The following is a 12,980-nucleotide window of genomic DNA, read 5'->3' as shown; positions in this document are numbered from 1 at the left end:
CCAGAATGATACAAAATCACTGAACCCACAGACATTGCCAACATACTGGCAGACTGGTTCAGTGCAAACTTCAGCCCCCTCTCCCCCCCTAAAGGAGAGATAACTATCCCATAGGAATGTAGCCTCCCAGACGTCTCAAATGCGCAGGTGAAAGCTGCTCTCCCTAAAGCTAAAAACACATCATCAGTGGGACCGGATGGTGTCCCCGGCTGTGTGCTACACGAGCTAAATGAGGAATTAAACCCGCACATAAGGCAGCTGTTTAATCTCAGCCGTACCACAGGATACGTGCCCAAGGAGTGGCGCACAGCAACTGTGGTCCCACTCCACAAAGGCAGTGCCTCTATGGACCCTGGTAATTACCGCCCCATAAGCTTAACATGTCTAGTCTGCAAAGCTATGGAGAGGATCATAATGGAGCTCATAAAAAAAGATATAGGGGACTTGCAGACATTGGACCCGACCCAGTTTGGCTTCGTCAAGGGCAGATCATGCCTTTTGAACTTGGTTGACTTCTTCGAAACAGTCACCAAGGCCATTGATGAGGGAAAGGCAGTCCATACAGCCTACCTTGACCTTGCAAAGGCTTTTCACAATACCCCACTCGGGTATTGTAGAAAAACTTACCAGCTTAAATGTAAACCCATATGTCACAAGATGGGTTGCAAACTGGCTTAAGGGCAGAACCTACAGGGTTAGAGCTGCTGGAGCTATGTCAGACTCCAAGCCGGTCACAAGTGGTGTCCCACAGGGCTCGGTCCTTGGCCCCCTATTGTTCGGCATCTACTTCTCAGAAGTACAGGCCAACATGGGAGGACTTTGGCTGACAAAGTTTGCAGACGACTGCAAACTGGGCGCCATAGTGGAAAGTGCATCGGACACAGATATCCTTCAGAAGGGACTCACGGAAACAGATAGCTGGTGCCAGAGCCATGGCCTGAAGTTAAACGCCAAAAAATGTATAGTCATACCCTTCGGGAAAAACAAGGTAACCCCAAGCTACCATATAGGTGGCAATCCACTAAGCACAGAAGAGGTTATCAGGGACCTGGGGACCCAGGTTGACGGTGGCCTTTCTTTTGACACTCACGTTGCTAAAGTGGTTAGAAAGACCTTCTACATTGCCTACCTGATCATGAAGGGATTCACATCCAGATCTAGTGAGGTCATTGTTCCCCTGTACTCTTTACGTATCAGACCAATGATAGAGTACAATGCCCCATTCGGGATGTATCTCACCCGACATCTGCAACAATTGGAGAGACCCCAAAAGTTCCTCACCAAAAGGATAAAGGGACTCCAAAATCTGTCTAATGCTGCCAGATTGAAGAAACTCCAGCTCTATTCAGTCGCATACCGTCTGCTCAGAGGTGACATGTGCCTGACATACAAGGCCATGTCCAACCCGGAATTAATGGACATGCTCCACCTCAAAAAATCCAAATCCACCAAAACCACTAGAGCAAGCGACTTAAACCTTAGCCCAGATATAAATAGGACGTGCTGGAGGGATAGATTTATCACTCTGAGACTCCCTATGCTGTGGAATAAAATCCTGGTCCATGTGAGGCAGAGCACCTCGCTGGCTCTGTTCAAGAGAAATCTTGACCTGTGGATGGGAGATCGTAGGTTTACCCCGGGAATCATCTCTGTGTCACTGCTGGACAGAGGCACAACAAACTAATGGGTACAGTATTTTTTCATATAAGGGGTGGCGTAAGCCACAAAACTTTGGGCTAGGCTTATAAATGCCTTAGGGCAGATAGCCTAGTATAAACCTATGAACCTTTGAACCTCTGAAAGCTGGATATAAAACCAACCAACCTGCCAAGCATGAACTAAGAATTGCTACTCTTGTTGTAGGTTCACTGACAAGGACGCAGCTTGTAAGTGGATGACCTGATGATTAGGAGGAGGCTGGATATCCTATGTATCCAGGAAACGAGATAGAAGGGCAGTGCAGCAAAGCCACTTGGCTTGGGATCCAGGATCTACTACTCAGATGGAGAGCAGGTTAGAAATGGTGTAGGAATTGTGGTGGGAGAGAGGCTTCAGAAGGCAGTATGGGATATCATCAGAATTAATGAAAGAATCATGGCAGTCAGACTCCAGTGTAATAATAGGGCAGTATTCATAAACTCAGCGTATGCCCCACAGCAGGGTTGTGATAGTGAGAAAAAAAGTGCATTCAGACAGCAGTTTCCAGACCTAATGGCTTCTACTACTTTATTCCTGTTGCCCCACCCATGTTGGACCCAGATGTGATAAAGATACTGGGTGAGATGAGGGAGAAATGGCTCCTCAGGGTACTAATAGTGTGGAGAGACAGGCTTATCCCAAATGACTGGAGAATAAGCATACTCGTGCCAGTGTACAAGAACAAAGGGGACATCCACAACTGTGGGCAGTACAGAGGCATCAAACTCCTGTCACATTGCAATAAAGTTCTGGAGAGGCTGATTGTGTATCAGTTGTGTATCAGTTTATCAGAGTAGTAGAATATAAGATGGGAGATTAGCAGTTTGGATTCAGATCAGGATGCAGCACAGCTGACCCGATGTTTGCATTGAGACAGATAATTGAGAAGAAGCTAGAGATGATGAGAGTGTCCATCTGGGCTTTCCTAGATTTGGAGAAAGCATATGTCAAGATCCCAAGGAAGATGATTTGGGTAGTACTGCGGTGGTTTGAAGTCCAAGAAACGTTGGTAGAATTAGAGCAGGCTATGTACAAGGACCCAATGAATCGAGTACGGATGGTATTCAGCTTCATAGAGGGATTCCCAGTGGGTGTGGGTGTATATCATGGTTCAGCTTTGAGCCCACTGCTGTTCATACTGGTGATGGACTACATTAGCAAACAAGTTGGAGGGGACTGATCAACAAAGCTGCTGTATGCAGAAGATGTGGCAGTTCAGGCAGACTCTGAGCTAGAACTTCAGCAAAGGATAGGAGAATGGAATGCAAATCTGAATGCACATGGGATGAAACTAAGCAGAGATAAGATGGTGGTGATGGCAGCAAATTGGGGAAATCAGAGAATAGAGATAGAAGGGAAGATAGTGGAACAGATAAACAGTTTCTAGTATCTGGGAGGAGTAGTTGAGGAGAAGGGTAGTCTGAATGAAGAGGTCAAAGCTAGAATCAGATGGGCTGTAGTCAACTGGCATAGATTAACAGGTGTAGTCTGACAGAAGTATGCCCAAGAAGTCGAAAAGTAAGGCGTACAAGACAGTGGTGCGGCCAGCACTGCTGTATGGTACAGAAACCTGGGCAGTAAAGGCAGAACAGCTGAAGAAGCTAGAGGTGATGGAAATGTAGTGCCTGAGTAAGGTGACAGGATGCACACTGTGGGACAGACGAAGAAATGAGGACATAAGAGCAGAAGCCAAAGTAGCTCCAGTTGCAGAAAAGATCAAAGAGAACAGACTACTGTGATTTGGGCATAGGTGTTGAAAAGCAGAAAACAAATTTGGTGAGAGAGATTTGGGACAGGCAGGAAGAAGGTAAGAGGAAGCAAGGACGTCCAGCAAAAAAGGTGGATGGAATGTGTGAAAGAAGATCTGCAACAGTCAGGCATGAGTGTTGAAGAAGGCAGGAGTGTGGCACTGAATCGTGAGAGTTGGCGACAGTTAACACGATACCCCGACCCCATGTAGAAAAATGGGAAAAGTGGGGGCTGATGATGATGATTTGCAGTTCTCAGTGGTCTTCAGTCTGTTTTTTTTCCAGCATTTCTGGGCTTGCTATTATGAGTCTCAACATTTCAAAATGAGGATCCAAAAATGTCATTAAAATGCATCGCTTTTTCAAGATACTTTACATCATGTAGATTGTATTATCCTATGTACAAGTCTTTTCTTGGAATATTTGATTTCTGTTTGGTCAGTACATTTGAAACAAGATATTAAACTGCAACGATTATGAATATCTGACAACATTGTGGTTGCAGTTAAATTACCAGTAAAGGTAAATCCATTCAAAGTTTGCACATAATTACTAATTGGTGTTGTACTGTGTTTCAAGTTATTCATGGACATTATGTTTGAGTTTGCAGGCTTATGAATAGTAAATATGTGACTTACGAGAAGAGAGTTGCAGGTATGTTAAGACAAATTTAGTGTCAGAAAAAATAAAATAATAATTTTATAACTTAAAGGCTAGCAGTAGTCTTTATAGTCTGTGTAGATTTGAAAGTTCTTTTTTAATGGGTTAAATATATATTCATGGGTGTTTTGGCAAGTATTCAAGAAATGTCTGTTAACTTTTCTTGTTTTAACTCATGATTTATACCTTGCCTGTTGTATGTATGTATTTTACTTTGTGTTATTTCTCTGAAAAAAAGTTTTGACAGCACTTTTTTTTTTTTTACAGTGTCATTTATTTTTAACTGGATTGGGTTTTGTCTTTCCTTCTGTATAACCAACACCATAGCTGGAAGATATGGTGCAATTTGTGGATTTGGACTTTCCTTGATAAAATGGATTCTTATTGTTCGGGTAAGATTATTGTAATAGTACACTTAAATATATTCTGAATTTGCTGATAATTTTTAATTTCTTTATATACACCCTGTTGGAAAATAGTTTTGTGTTATACAAAAAAAAAGGCTGCAGTTTTGTTCTGGTTCAGTACAGGTAGAATGAAGTTGTTCTTTAGACCCAAGGAAGAACAGATTATACACAAGTTATTGTTGGTATGTATAGTACAGTACAGAAGTCTGTTAGAAAAGCGGAAATTGTCTGAAGACAAGCATTACTTCATGCATCTTTTCTGAAACTTTTCCCAATCTGTTTGGCATCTGTTTTTTAATTACCTTTCAGACTAATTAAATGCTTTTCCTACAGAAGCAGACCATATTAGTCTGTCATGTCTATAGTGGGTGTCAGTGAATTTCCCATTGTACCTAGAGATGGACTCATCCTGTATCACAGCTATTATTTTTCATGTCTTCATAGGTTGACACCTGGGGTCAGGCACTTTCACTTTCTTTAGATGGCCCCTTTATGATGTAGTTTTTTTCTGTAGAAAAGAGCACAAGGTGATGCTTGTACTTCTGTCTTTGTTAGTTCATTATCCAGTCTCTGTTTTCAGAGAAGTGTGCCTTACTATCACTCCTCCACACTTGAGTATCTAGTAACGTATTACTAAGGAGAGCAATTGATATGCTCAGTTTAACCGAATAAGGCTAATTTGTTTTTGATACCTGGGTAAGTGTACTGGTCAGCAAATGGTCATTGTAAAGTGCTGCTTATATTGCATTGAAAGGTGAAAAGGTAGTAGCACATCTTAATTTGAGGAGTCCTTTGCAGTGTGTGGAGAAACGTGTACATCCTTTTAGCATAATCTTTTTTTTAAGCCTTGGTTTCCTGTGCTTGAGGGCTGCACTCCCAAGTTTGGCCCACATTTTACATCTAAGGATCATCATGAATGCATATGTGACCTCTTAAGATCCAAAGGTCTTTCTAATTGTTCACACGAGTCCTATCTTTTTTTTTATAATGTGCACTGTTGAAAAGCTGTTGCGTTTGAGTAGCATTATAAAGCTGTCAACTGCGGTCGAAATTGTAAGATACTGAGCCAAAACAATTACAAGAGTTATTTTTTTCTTTGTATGTCTCGGACAAGATTATAATGTTAGTTGCTGCATTAAAGTCCCATTGCTTTTCAGCATACCACTCAACTGCCCAGAAATTCACAGACTGTCCAGATTTATATGTAATAGATTTGGTGTGTTCCTCTTTGTGGTTTACTGGCAAATTATTCAAGATTGAATTTACTAAATAATAGTTTGTGTTTCAGCAGTGGTGTAGCTAGGCTGGGGCGAGAGGGGCAACTTCTCAGGGCACAAAATATTAGTGGCACGATCAGCATATCTTGATCTCTTAATGCAATACTGGCTTTTAAAAGCCAGTATTGCATTTGCGGTCTAACCCAAGTGCTGTAGAGTTCCATGTAGTCCAGTTTGCTACATTACTTTTTTTATCTAGAACCTGAGTGCTCTAGCACTCAATGCAGGCAGGGTATAAACTGTAGCCACTGTTTGCTGCATCTGTAGCAACCAGTTTGCTACAGTTTAAAAAGATGATTTTTTTTTTTTTTTTTTAACTAAAACATGAGCGCCATAGTGCTCTGCGCAGACAATGTATTGTATCAAACAGTTTGCTACATTTTAAAATAAGACATTATTTTATTTAAATAAAATAAGTTGAAAGAGGGTTGGGGCAGGGCAAATAAATAGGACTGGAATGGCTGGGGCAAGAGGAAGGTGGGTGTTGTCCATCTGTTTTTGCTTTTCAGTTGAGCTGAGGGAGTGGGGGAACTGGTTCATAGTACCAGCTTAGGGCGCTGGTTGAACCAGTTACGCTTCTAAGTTTTGGACTTCATATCCGTTTTGAAAATGCATGTTAATGCAAAACCTGTTCTAGCAAATTTCTAAGTTTTTATTTAAAATATGCCCCTAATGTTTGTACCTTTGCCATAAACCCCATACCAGTATTTATGGCATTGTCCATAATTCATACTTTAAGGGGTTGAGATGTATGATTGACTACATTAAAGAGAATCTTGTGGACTTTTATCATAGAAGAACAGGCTCCAACTTACTGGAGAACTTGTCCTTAGATTCCATGTAGGAGCAGAAACAAGTGAGGCAAGACGTACAGAAGCCAAGTCCAAGGATCTTCTCTTCTGAGTCCGCTAAACTTATGGTAGCCTCCTAATACTTGCTGACTTAAACATTAAATCCCAGGAAGAGATCATTATCGTCCTTATTGCCAGTGGACAAGGAGAAGGTAGCTTACAGTGGTGGCATTTCCATCATCCAGTGCTGGGAGTGAGACTGGAGGTGTGTCTGAACCTCAGTTTCTGTGCAAGTGAATGCAAATACCTTACAAGGCTGTGATAGCGCTTCAGTTTTAATGACTAACCTATAATTAGTGTACATCATTTGAAATACTTTCCAGAACCCGCGGTAGTGGTGCTGCGGTAGCGTTGTCACCTCACAGCAAGACTTTGTTGCGTTCGATTCTCAGCTAGATCGTCTTCTGTGTGGAGGCATGTGTGAATGGGTGTGCCTTCGTTGAAGGTTGTGCGTCAGGGCTGGTAACTCTGCATGTAAAAATCCGCTACCAAACATTAGTGGACCAGAGTTCTGCTGTGGCGACCCCTAACCGGGATAAGCCGAAAGAGACAACAGCATTTGAAATACTTTCCAGGCATTTGTTTTTGATTTATTGTTTTAATTTTTATCTATGTAACTATTGATGCAGTTACACATTAAGGGCTTGGCTTTGTTAACGGTCTAGTTTATTGGTGCAACTATTTACATTTGATGATTTGTACTTCAGGTTCTAGAAAGGCTTCTCTTCTACCCAACATAGCACAGTTTTTTTTACTCCGTTTTCTCACATGATGGAACTTGAAAACAGTGATTCCAAAAAAAAATATTTTTATTTTTTGTATGAAGGCAAGCCATCCTGCACTCCCCACACCACCCTTAATTTTTTGTACCACCTCCATGGTTGCACTACAGTGGGGAAAAGGGGGAAGCCACACCAAAAGCACTCTTCTGACTTGCACGGTCCAACACATTGTGGTGAAACTCACTGAGGCATTCAGTTTTTGACAAGAGACTCCTTATCGCAAAGCTAATGAAAACTAGTAGGATCGCCTTCTAGAATACAAGTTGGCTGTATAGTAATTTTTCAGATTTATTTTCTGATTTATTGTTAGTGCATAGGATTTGGAATATATTTTAAGGCATATTTTAATGTTTAGTGATTTAACTTTTGAAGTGATTGGGCAACCTATTATTTCAGTTAAATTCCATTAACTTTTGAAGTCAGTGTCTAATGTAAAGAGTAACTTTATTATGCATGCCTTGCATTTATGTGAATATATAAATATGATTTTGTACATATATGACAAGAACACTTATACAATTCTGGGTGTATGTTTGAACTAAACTTTTGTCTAATGCAGTTTTTTCAATGTTTAGGCCACTGTAGAAGTAACCTTAGGCTAATTGGATCATATCCTTGAGTAAGATATGACCACTTTCAAACTATCAAAGCTTTAGGACACTTTTCATGTCCAAAACTGCCAGTGGTTCATGCAGAATCCTATAAAAGGCACTTTTGGCACTTATAGCTTCAGAACAAGTGCTCTGCCTCTTCTGGCTTCCTGGAGCTAACTGTGCTAGTGATCATTTCAAGGCTAGACAGATAGGTTCCCTTCAGGGAAAGCCTTCCATTATGTCATTTTTCTCTTAAAAACAAATGTGTTTTTTCGGTGAAAGTTGATATTTTATGCTAGGAAATTTGAAGTTGAACTGTCATATTTGTTTTAAGAACTTTTACTTGTACTTTTGAGAAAACTGTGTAAAAGAAAAACATATTAATTTTTCTGTAGCTCCTCGAGAAGCCATGAAAGACCAGGGAGATTCACATCTCCTGCAGCTGTAGGGTTGCTCTCACAAGGCAAAGGAGAACCATTGTTGTCAGTTTTGGAGAAAGGAGTGGGTAAAGATATTCTACTTTGCCAGGGTAAGATGCCTGTTCCCAGGTTAGTGTTCCAATCATTAGATGGTCCCTTTTTAGAGAATCTCCCAAAAGGAAAAAGCAGAAACTTAAAAATGTGTATTCTCCTGTATTCTTAATTGTAGACAGGGAAGATTTGCTAAGGGATTAATTTCAGCTTTTAATGTGTTAAATCCTGTTTCCTCACTTCTTTCTGATAGAAAAAGAAAAATGATTTCCCTTTCAGTCTGATTGTGTGTGTGTGTGTGTGTGTGTGTGTGTGTGTGTGTGTGTGTGTGTGTGTGTGAGATTCATCAGTTAATTCTCCTCAAGATGAATATTCTGATGTTGTTTCTTCGTATTTCCCTCCCAAAGAATGATCTTTTTCTGAAACTAAATGTCTCCCATCAAATGTTTTTTATGATTTGCTGCATCTTGATTTTCCCTAGCCTGCTTAACTGTTCCTCCTATGTTGTGTCTTATCTTTGAGGATGTTTTCGTAACAGCTTGCAGTATAACTGATAGTTAGCTCCTTGCCCCTAAAAGACTGATAGGTTATGTAAAGCATCTCAGACACACACATTCTTGTATGTTAATCCCAAGTCATAGCCTGCAATGATTTCTTTATCTAAGCCTACTTCTACTGTTAAACATATTGTGAATGCTAACCCTGTTGAGTCTGACAAGGGTTGGAAATCCTTGGACAGGTTTGAGAAGGAAGTTTATTCTTTTGCGGCATTAACTTTTAAAACTTTAAACTGCTAGGATCAAATGTTAAAATTTTTACTGGCCTCTTGCAAGCATGAGAAAGTTAACTGGTTAACCTTCCTTATTCAGAGGGAAAAACCTTCTTTTTGATTGCTTAATTGTGTCTGCGTCTGAGATAACCAAGCATTCCTTAAATTGTTGTCATGACTTTGCTGATTCTATATCCAGAGTAGATTGATACTGGTTCATCTAAGAGAAGATTTGCATAGTTATGTTCTCAAAACTTAACCATGTTAAGGCTGAGATTTTACATTCTTCCCAGGACAAAGATATGTTATTTGGGCCTTTGCAGCTGAGGTCCTTAAAAGATTTGATGACAGAGGAAAACTGATTCAAGGGGTGCTCAAATTTTTTTTTTCAACTTTCCTTTTCAAAGTTCAGTAAAAACTTGCCTTATTTTCAGAATTCCTTTTCCAGGAAGCAGAGTAATCCATCTAAACAAAGGTCTAGCAAGCAGAATTTCAAAATACAGTGGCAAGAAGGCCGTAAGAAGTGTGAGCCTTCCAGAACCAAGGACAGTCCAAAAGAATTTGAGTGAATATTTCCCTCTTCAATCTCTCCTTCTACCAACCGTAGCAATTCTACAAGTCTTGCATCAGTCTAGGCCTTCATTTTCCTGTTTGCCATCAGATTACCGTAGACATGTGGGTTCTGAGACTTCTCTAGAGATGGCAGTGAGAATCCCTTCTCTAACAGGGTGTAGAGATGGCAGTGAGAATCCCTTCTCTAACAGGGTGATGGCAGTGGGAATCCCTTCCCCTTTTTATGGTATTCCTTATCATCCTGTAAATCGGATGCCTCTTGTTTATCCAATTTCTGATCAAATGTTGCTGTGAGTTTATGGACGGTCTCCCTTCAGCTCAGATCGGCAGATGTTTTACTTAAGGATTTTTCTGGTGCCAAAGAAAGAGGGAACTTTGAGACCAGTCCTAGACCTCTCCATTCTGAATCTTATTTTTTTTTTGTCGAGATTCCAAAATTCAAAATGCTAGCCCTTCTCCTGCAGTTTCATGGCAACATTAGACCTAAAAAGTGCTTAATGTCACATTCCAAATTGCAAGGAATTCAGGTAATTAAGTATTTGTCTGGCTAACTCATGTGAGAAGTTCTGTCTTACTCTTTGCTGTATTCTCTGCACCAGGGGTATTTACAAAGTACCTGGCTTAGTGATTGGTTTCTGCATGCCTCAAGGCATTTACATCTTTATATATTTGGACATTTGTCTTTTTCCATTTGTCAGGATTCCCTGACAAGAGTAGTGAAACTTTTGCTTAGTCTGGTGTTTCAGATGAACGTGCAGAAATTATCTTTCTTCTTTTCCCACTCACTGTTTTTTTTCTGGGATGTCTTGTGGATTCTCCCCTAACAAGAGTTTTCTTTTTTTGGACAAAGCAGTATAACACAAGAAGATCTTAGAATTTCTCAAGATTCTGGGTTTTGTGGCTTGTATAATTATCGAGGTTTTTCTTAGCCAGACATCACGAGAGAAGAATTCAGTGGCACCCTAGAGCACTCTAGAGTCAGCATCAACAGCCTTCACATTTTTCTGATTTCCAGATGTTCTTCATTCCACATTGCTGCAGTCCTAACCATTGGGTAGTCCGCTGTCCCAGTCCATGACCGACGCCATATCCTCAGTCTTTTGCCGCATGGTCCGATGCAGAAGCAGTTTTTTAAATTTTCTGAAGTCGGAGTTTCAGACCGAATCAAGTTTGGTTAAAACTCCCCGGGGGAATATTTTGGTTTTTCTTGCCTCAGTATTTAACCGGATGTCAGAAAAAGTGAATAACTGTATTTCTTGTGGGAAACAGATACCTCATAGGGATTACCATACCTTGTGTATACCTTGTTTAGCACTATTAAGAGAAGGTTAGACTGTGCTAGGTTAGTTTTGGGAAGCGTTGTAATTATAAAATGCCGCCGGATGCTCCGACGCCCGCCTGGCCCAAAAAAGCGCAGGACAAAGCAGCAAAGTTTAGAGTGGAAGAACCCGCAGTCCCGGACGGGGTTTAGAAGGCTTAGTGGAGCCGCGGAGGTTCTGCCAGGAGTTTCTTTGGAGTCTCAGGAGAGACTTTACTGTTACAGGATGTGTCCTCTCAGGAGGTAGGCCAGGCTGAAGGGGCTTCTCAGATGGCTGTTCTTCCCTCTCTTCCTAAGGTGGTTAGAGCCTCCCTTCTGTTTCCAAGGCTTCTTTGAGAGGCAGGCCAGGTTTAACTTCAGTGGGGTTTCTCCTAGCTCTTCAGGATCTTTGCCTAAGAAACATATGCTTAAAATGGCAGAGGATTTGATTACTATGATTAGAGGTTCTATGCCCTCCTGATAAGAGGCCTAGGGTGGAACCTGAGTTTGAGAGTTTTGAGCAGTGTTCGAGGCTTCTGAGTCTTGCTGAAGACTTGCAGGAGTATCCTCCTTATTCTGATTCTGATGTGGATGATTCTACTCCTTCAGCTTCTCCTCCTGAGGATTTTTCATTTTCAGAGACTCTGCATTCCATGAGGGAGCATTTTAAATGGGAAGGTCAAGATTTCTCTGATTCCAGGAAGAGGCTTAGGGAATTCTTGTTTTTACCCCAGCATAGGCCTTTAGCTATACCTCCTGTTCTGAATGTGGTGGAAGATGTTTTTGCAGAGGCCTCCCTGAACCCTGATTCTTTGCCTCCTGCCCCAGTTAAACTGGATAGGTACTATAGGGTGCCTGAAGCTCATAAGTATCTTTTAAGAGTCCTAGGGCAGACCGGGGCCTAAAGGTGTTAAGGCTTCTGTTGTTAAAAATCCTGTTCCTCCTGATAAAGTGGCAAGGGCTTTGGATAGATGGGGAAAGAAAGTGTATACTACTTCCACTTTAGCCATGACATGTTAAAATATCGAAGGTATTGAGTGTAAAGAGTTGCAGGATTTAGTTCATGTGTCTGAACAGGTGGGTAAGCATTCCTTGCAATGTGGTTTTGATGCTGTGCAGGCCTCCTCGAGGTGGCTGCCACTGGTTCTGTTCCCTGGTTGAGGGATCAGAATTTAGCTGAGCATGTTGTTGTTTGGTTCGCCTGTGGAAGCAGTTTTAAAGAAAATGGAGGACAAGGCTAAGTCTATGCAAACTGTTAAAGATTTTTGCAGGTGCAGCCTCCAAGTTTAGTAGAAATTGGCCTACTAAGGGATGGACATATCCTGCTTATGATTCCCAGTCTAGGGGTAGGTCTAGGCGCAGTAGGGGCAGAGCTCAAGGTTCTTTTAGGCCTAGAACAGGAGTTCTCCTGCTCAGACTTCTGGTGAGGGCAAACAGACCCAATGATTTCAGCTGCCAGTACGCTCTCGTGGCAAGCACCTTTGGGAGGAAGGTTGGCTCTTTTCAAAGAAAATTGGGATTTAATTACCCAAGACAGATGGGTTTTGGATATCATTCACCACGGTTACAGGTTTTATTTCCATACCTTGCCTCCTTTCAAAAGCATGCCAGACATTCCTCCTCTACAAAGAAAAGAGGCTCACAAGCAAATTTCTCTGTTACTCCAAATAGGGGCCATTCAGCCAGTTCCTGTGCCAGAAAGGGGCCTAGGATTTTATTCTCGCCTGTTCCTAGTACCAAAGAAGGGGAACACATGGAGACCAATTTTGGATTTATCTATCCTCAACACTTATCTGGACATTCCCAAGTTCAAAATGTTGACGTTACAACAGCTTTTACCTCTGCTGGGCAAAGA

At 41.3% G+C, this 12,980-nt stretch overlaps 1 protein-coding gene across 2 annotated transcripts in view; it reads left to right on the top strand.

Moving 5' to 3' along the window:
• NDFIP2 (Nedd4 family interacting protein 2) overlaps positions 1 to 12,980 on the top strand; it is a 985,488-nt gene that overhangs the window by 597,278 nt on the left and 375,230 nt on the right. For both annotated transcript variants that reach the window (XM_044072913.1, XM_044072912.1), the window contains one exon: positions 4,374 to 4,498. In XM_044072913.1, coding sequence (XP_043928848.1) covers positions 4,374 to 4,498 — 125 coding nt within the window. The remainder of the gene's footprint in view (positions 1 to 4,373; positions 4,499 to 12,980) is intronic.

Source organism: Protopterus annectens, chromosome 5.part1 (genome assembly GCF_019279795.1).
Source record: "Protopterus annectens isolate FY-2018-M chromosome 5.part1, PAN1.0, whole genome shotgun sequence".
Taxonomy (NCBI): domain Eukaryota; kingdom Metazoa; phylum Chordata; order Ceratodontiformes; family Protopteridae; genus Protopterus; species Protopterus annectens.
The sequence above is the reverse complement of the archived record's forward strand: the minus strand, read 5'-3'. Positions and strand labels throughout refer to the sequence as shown.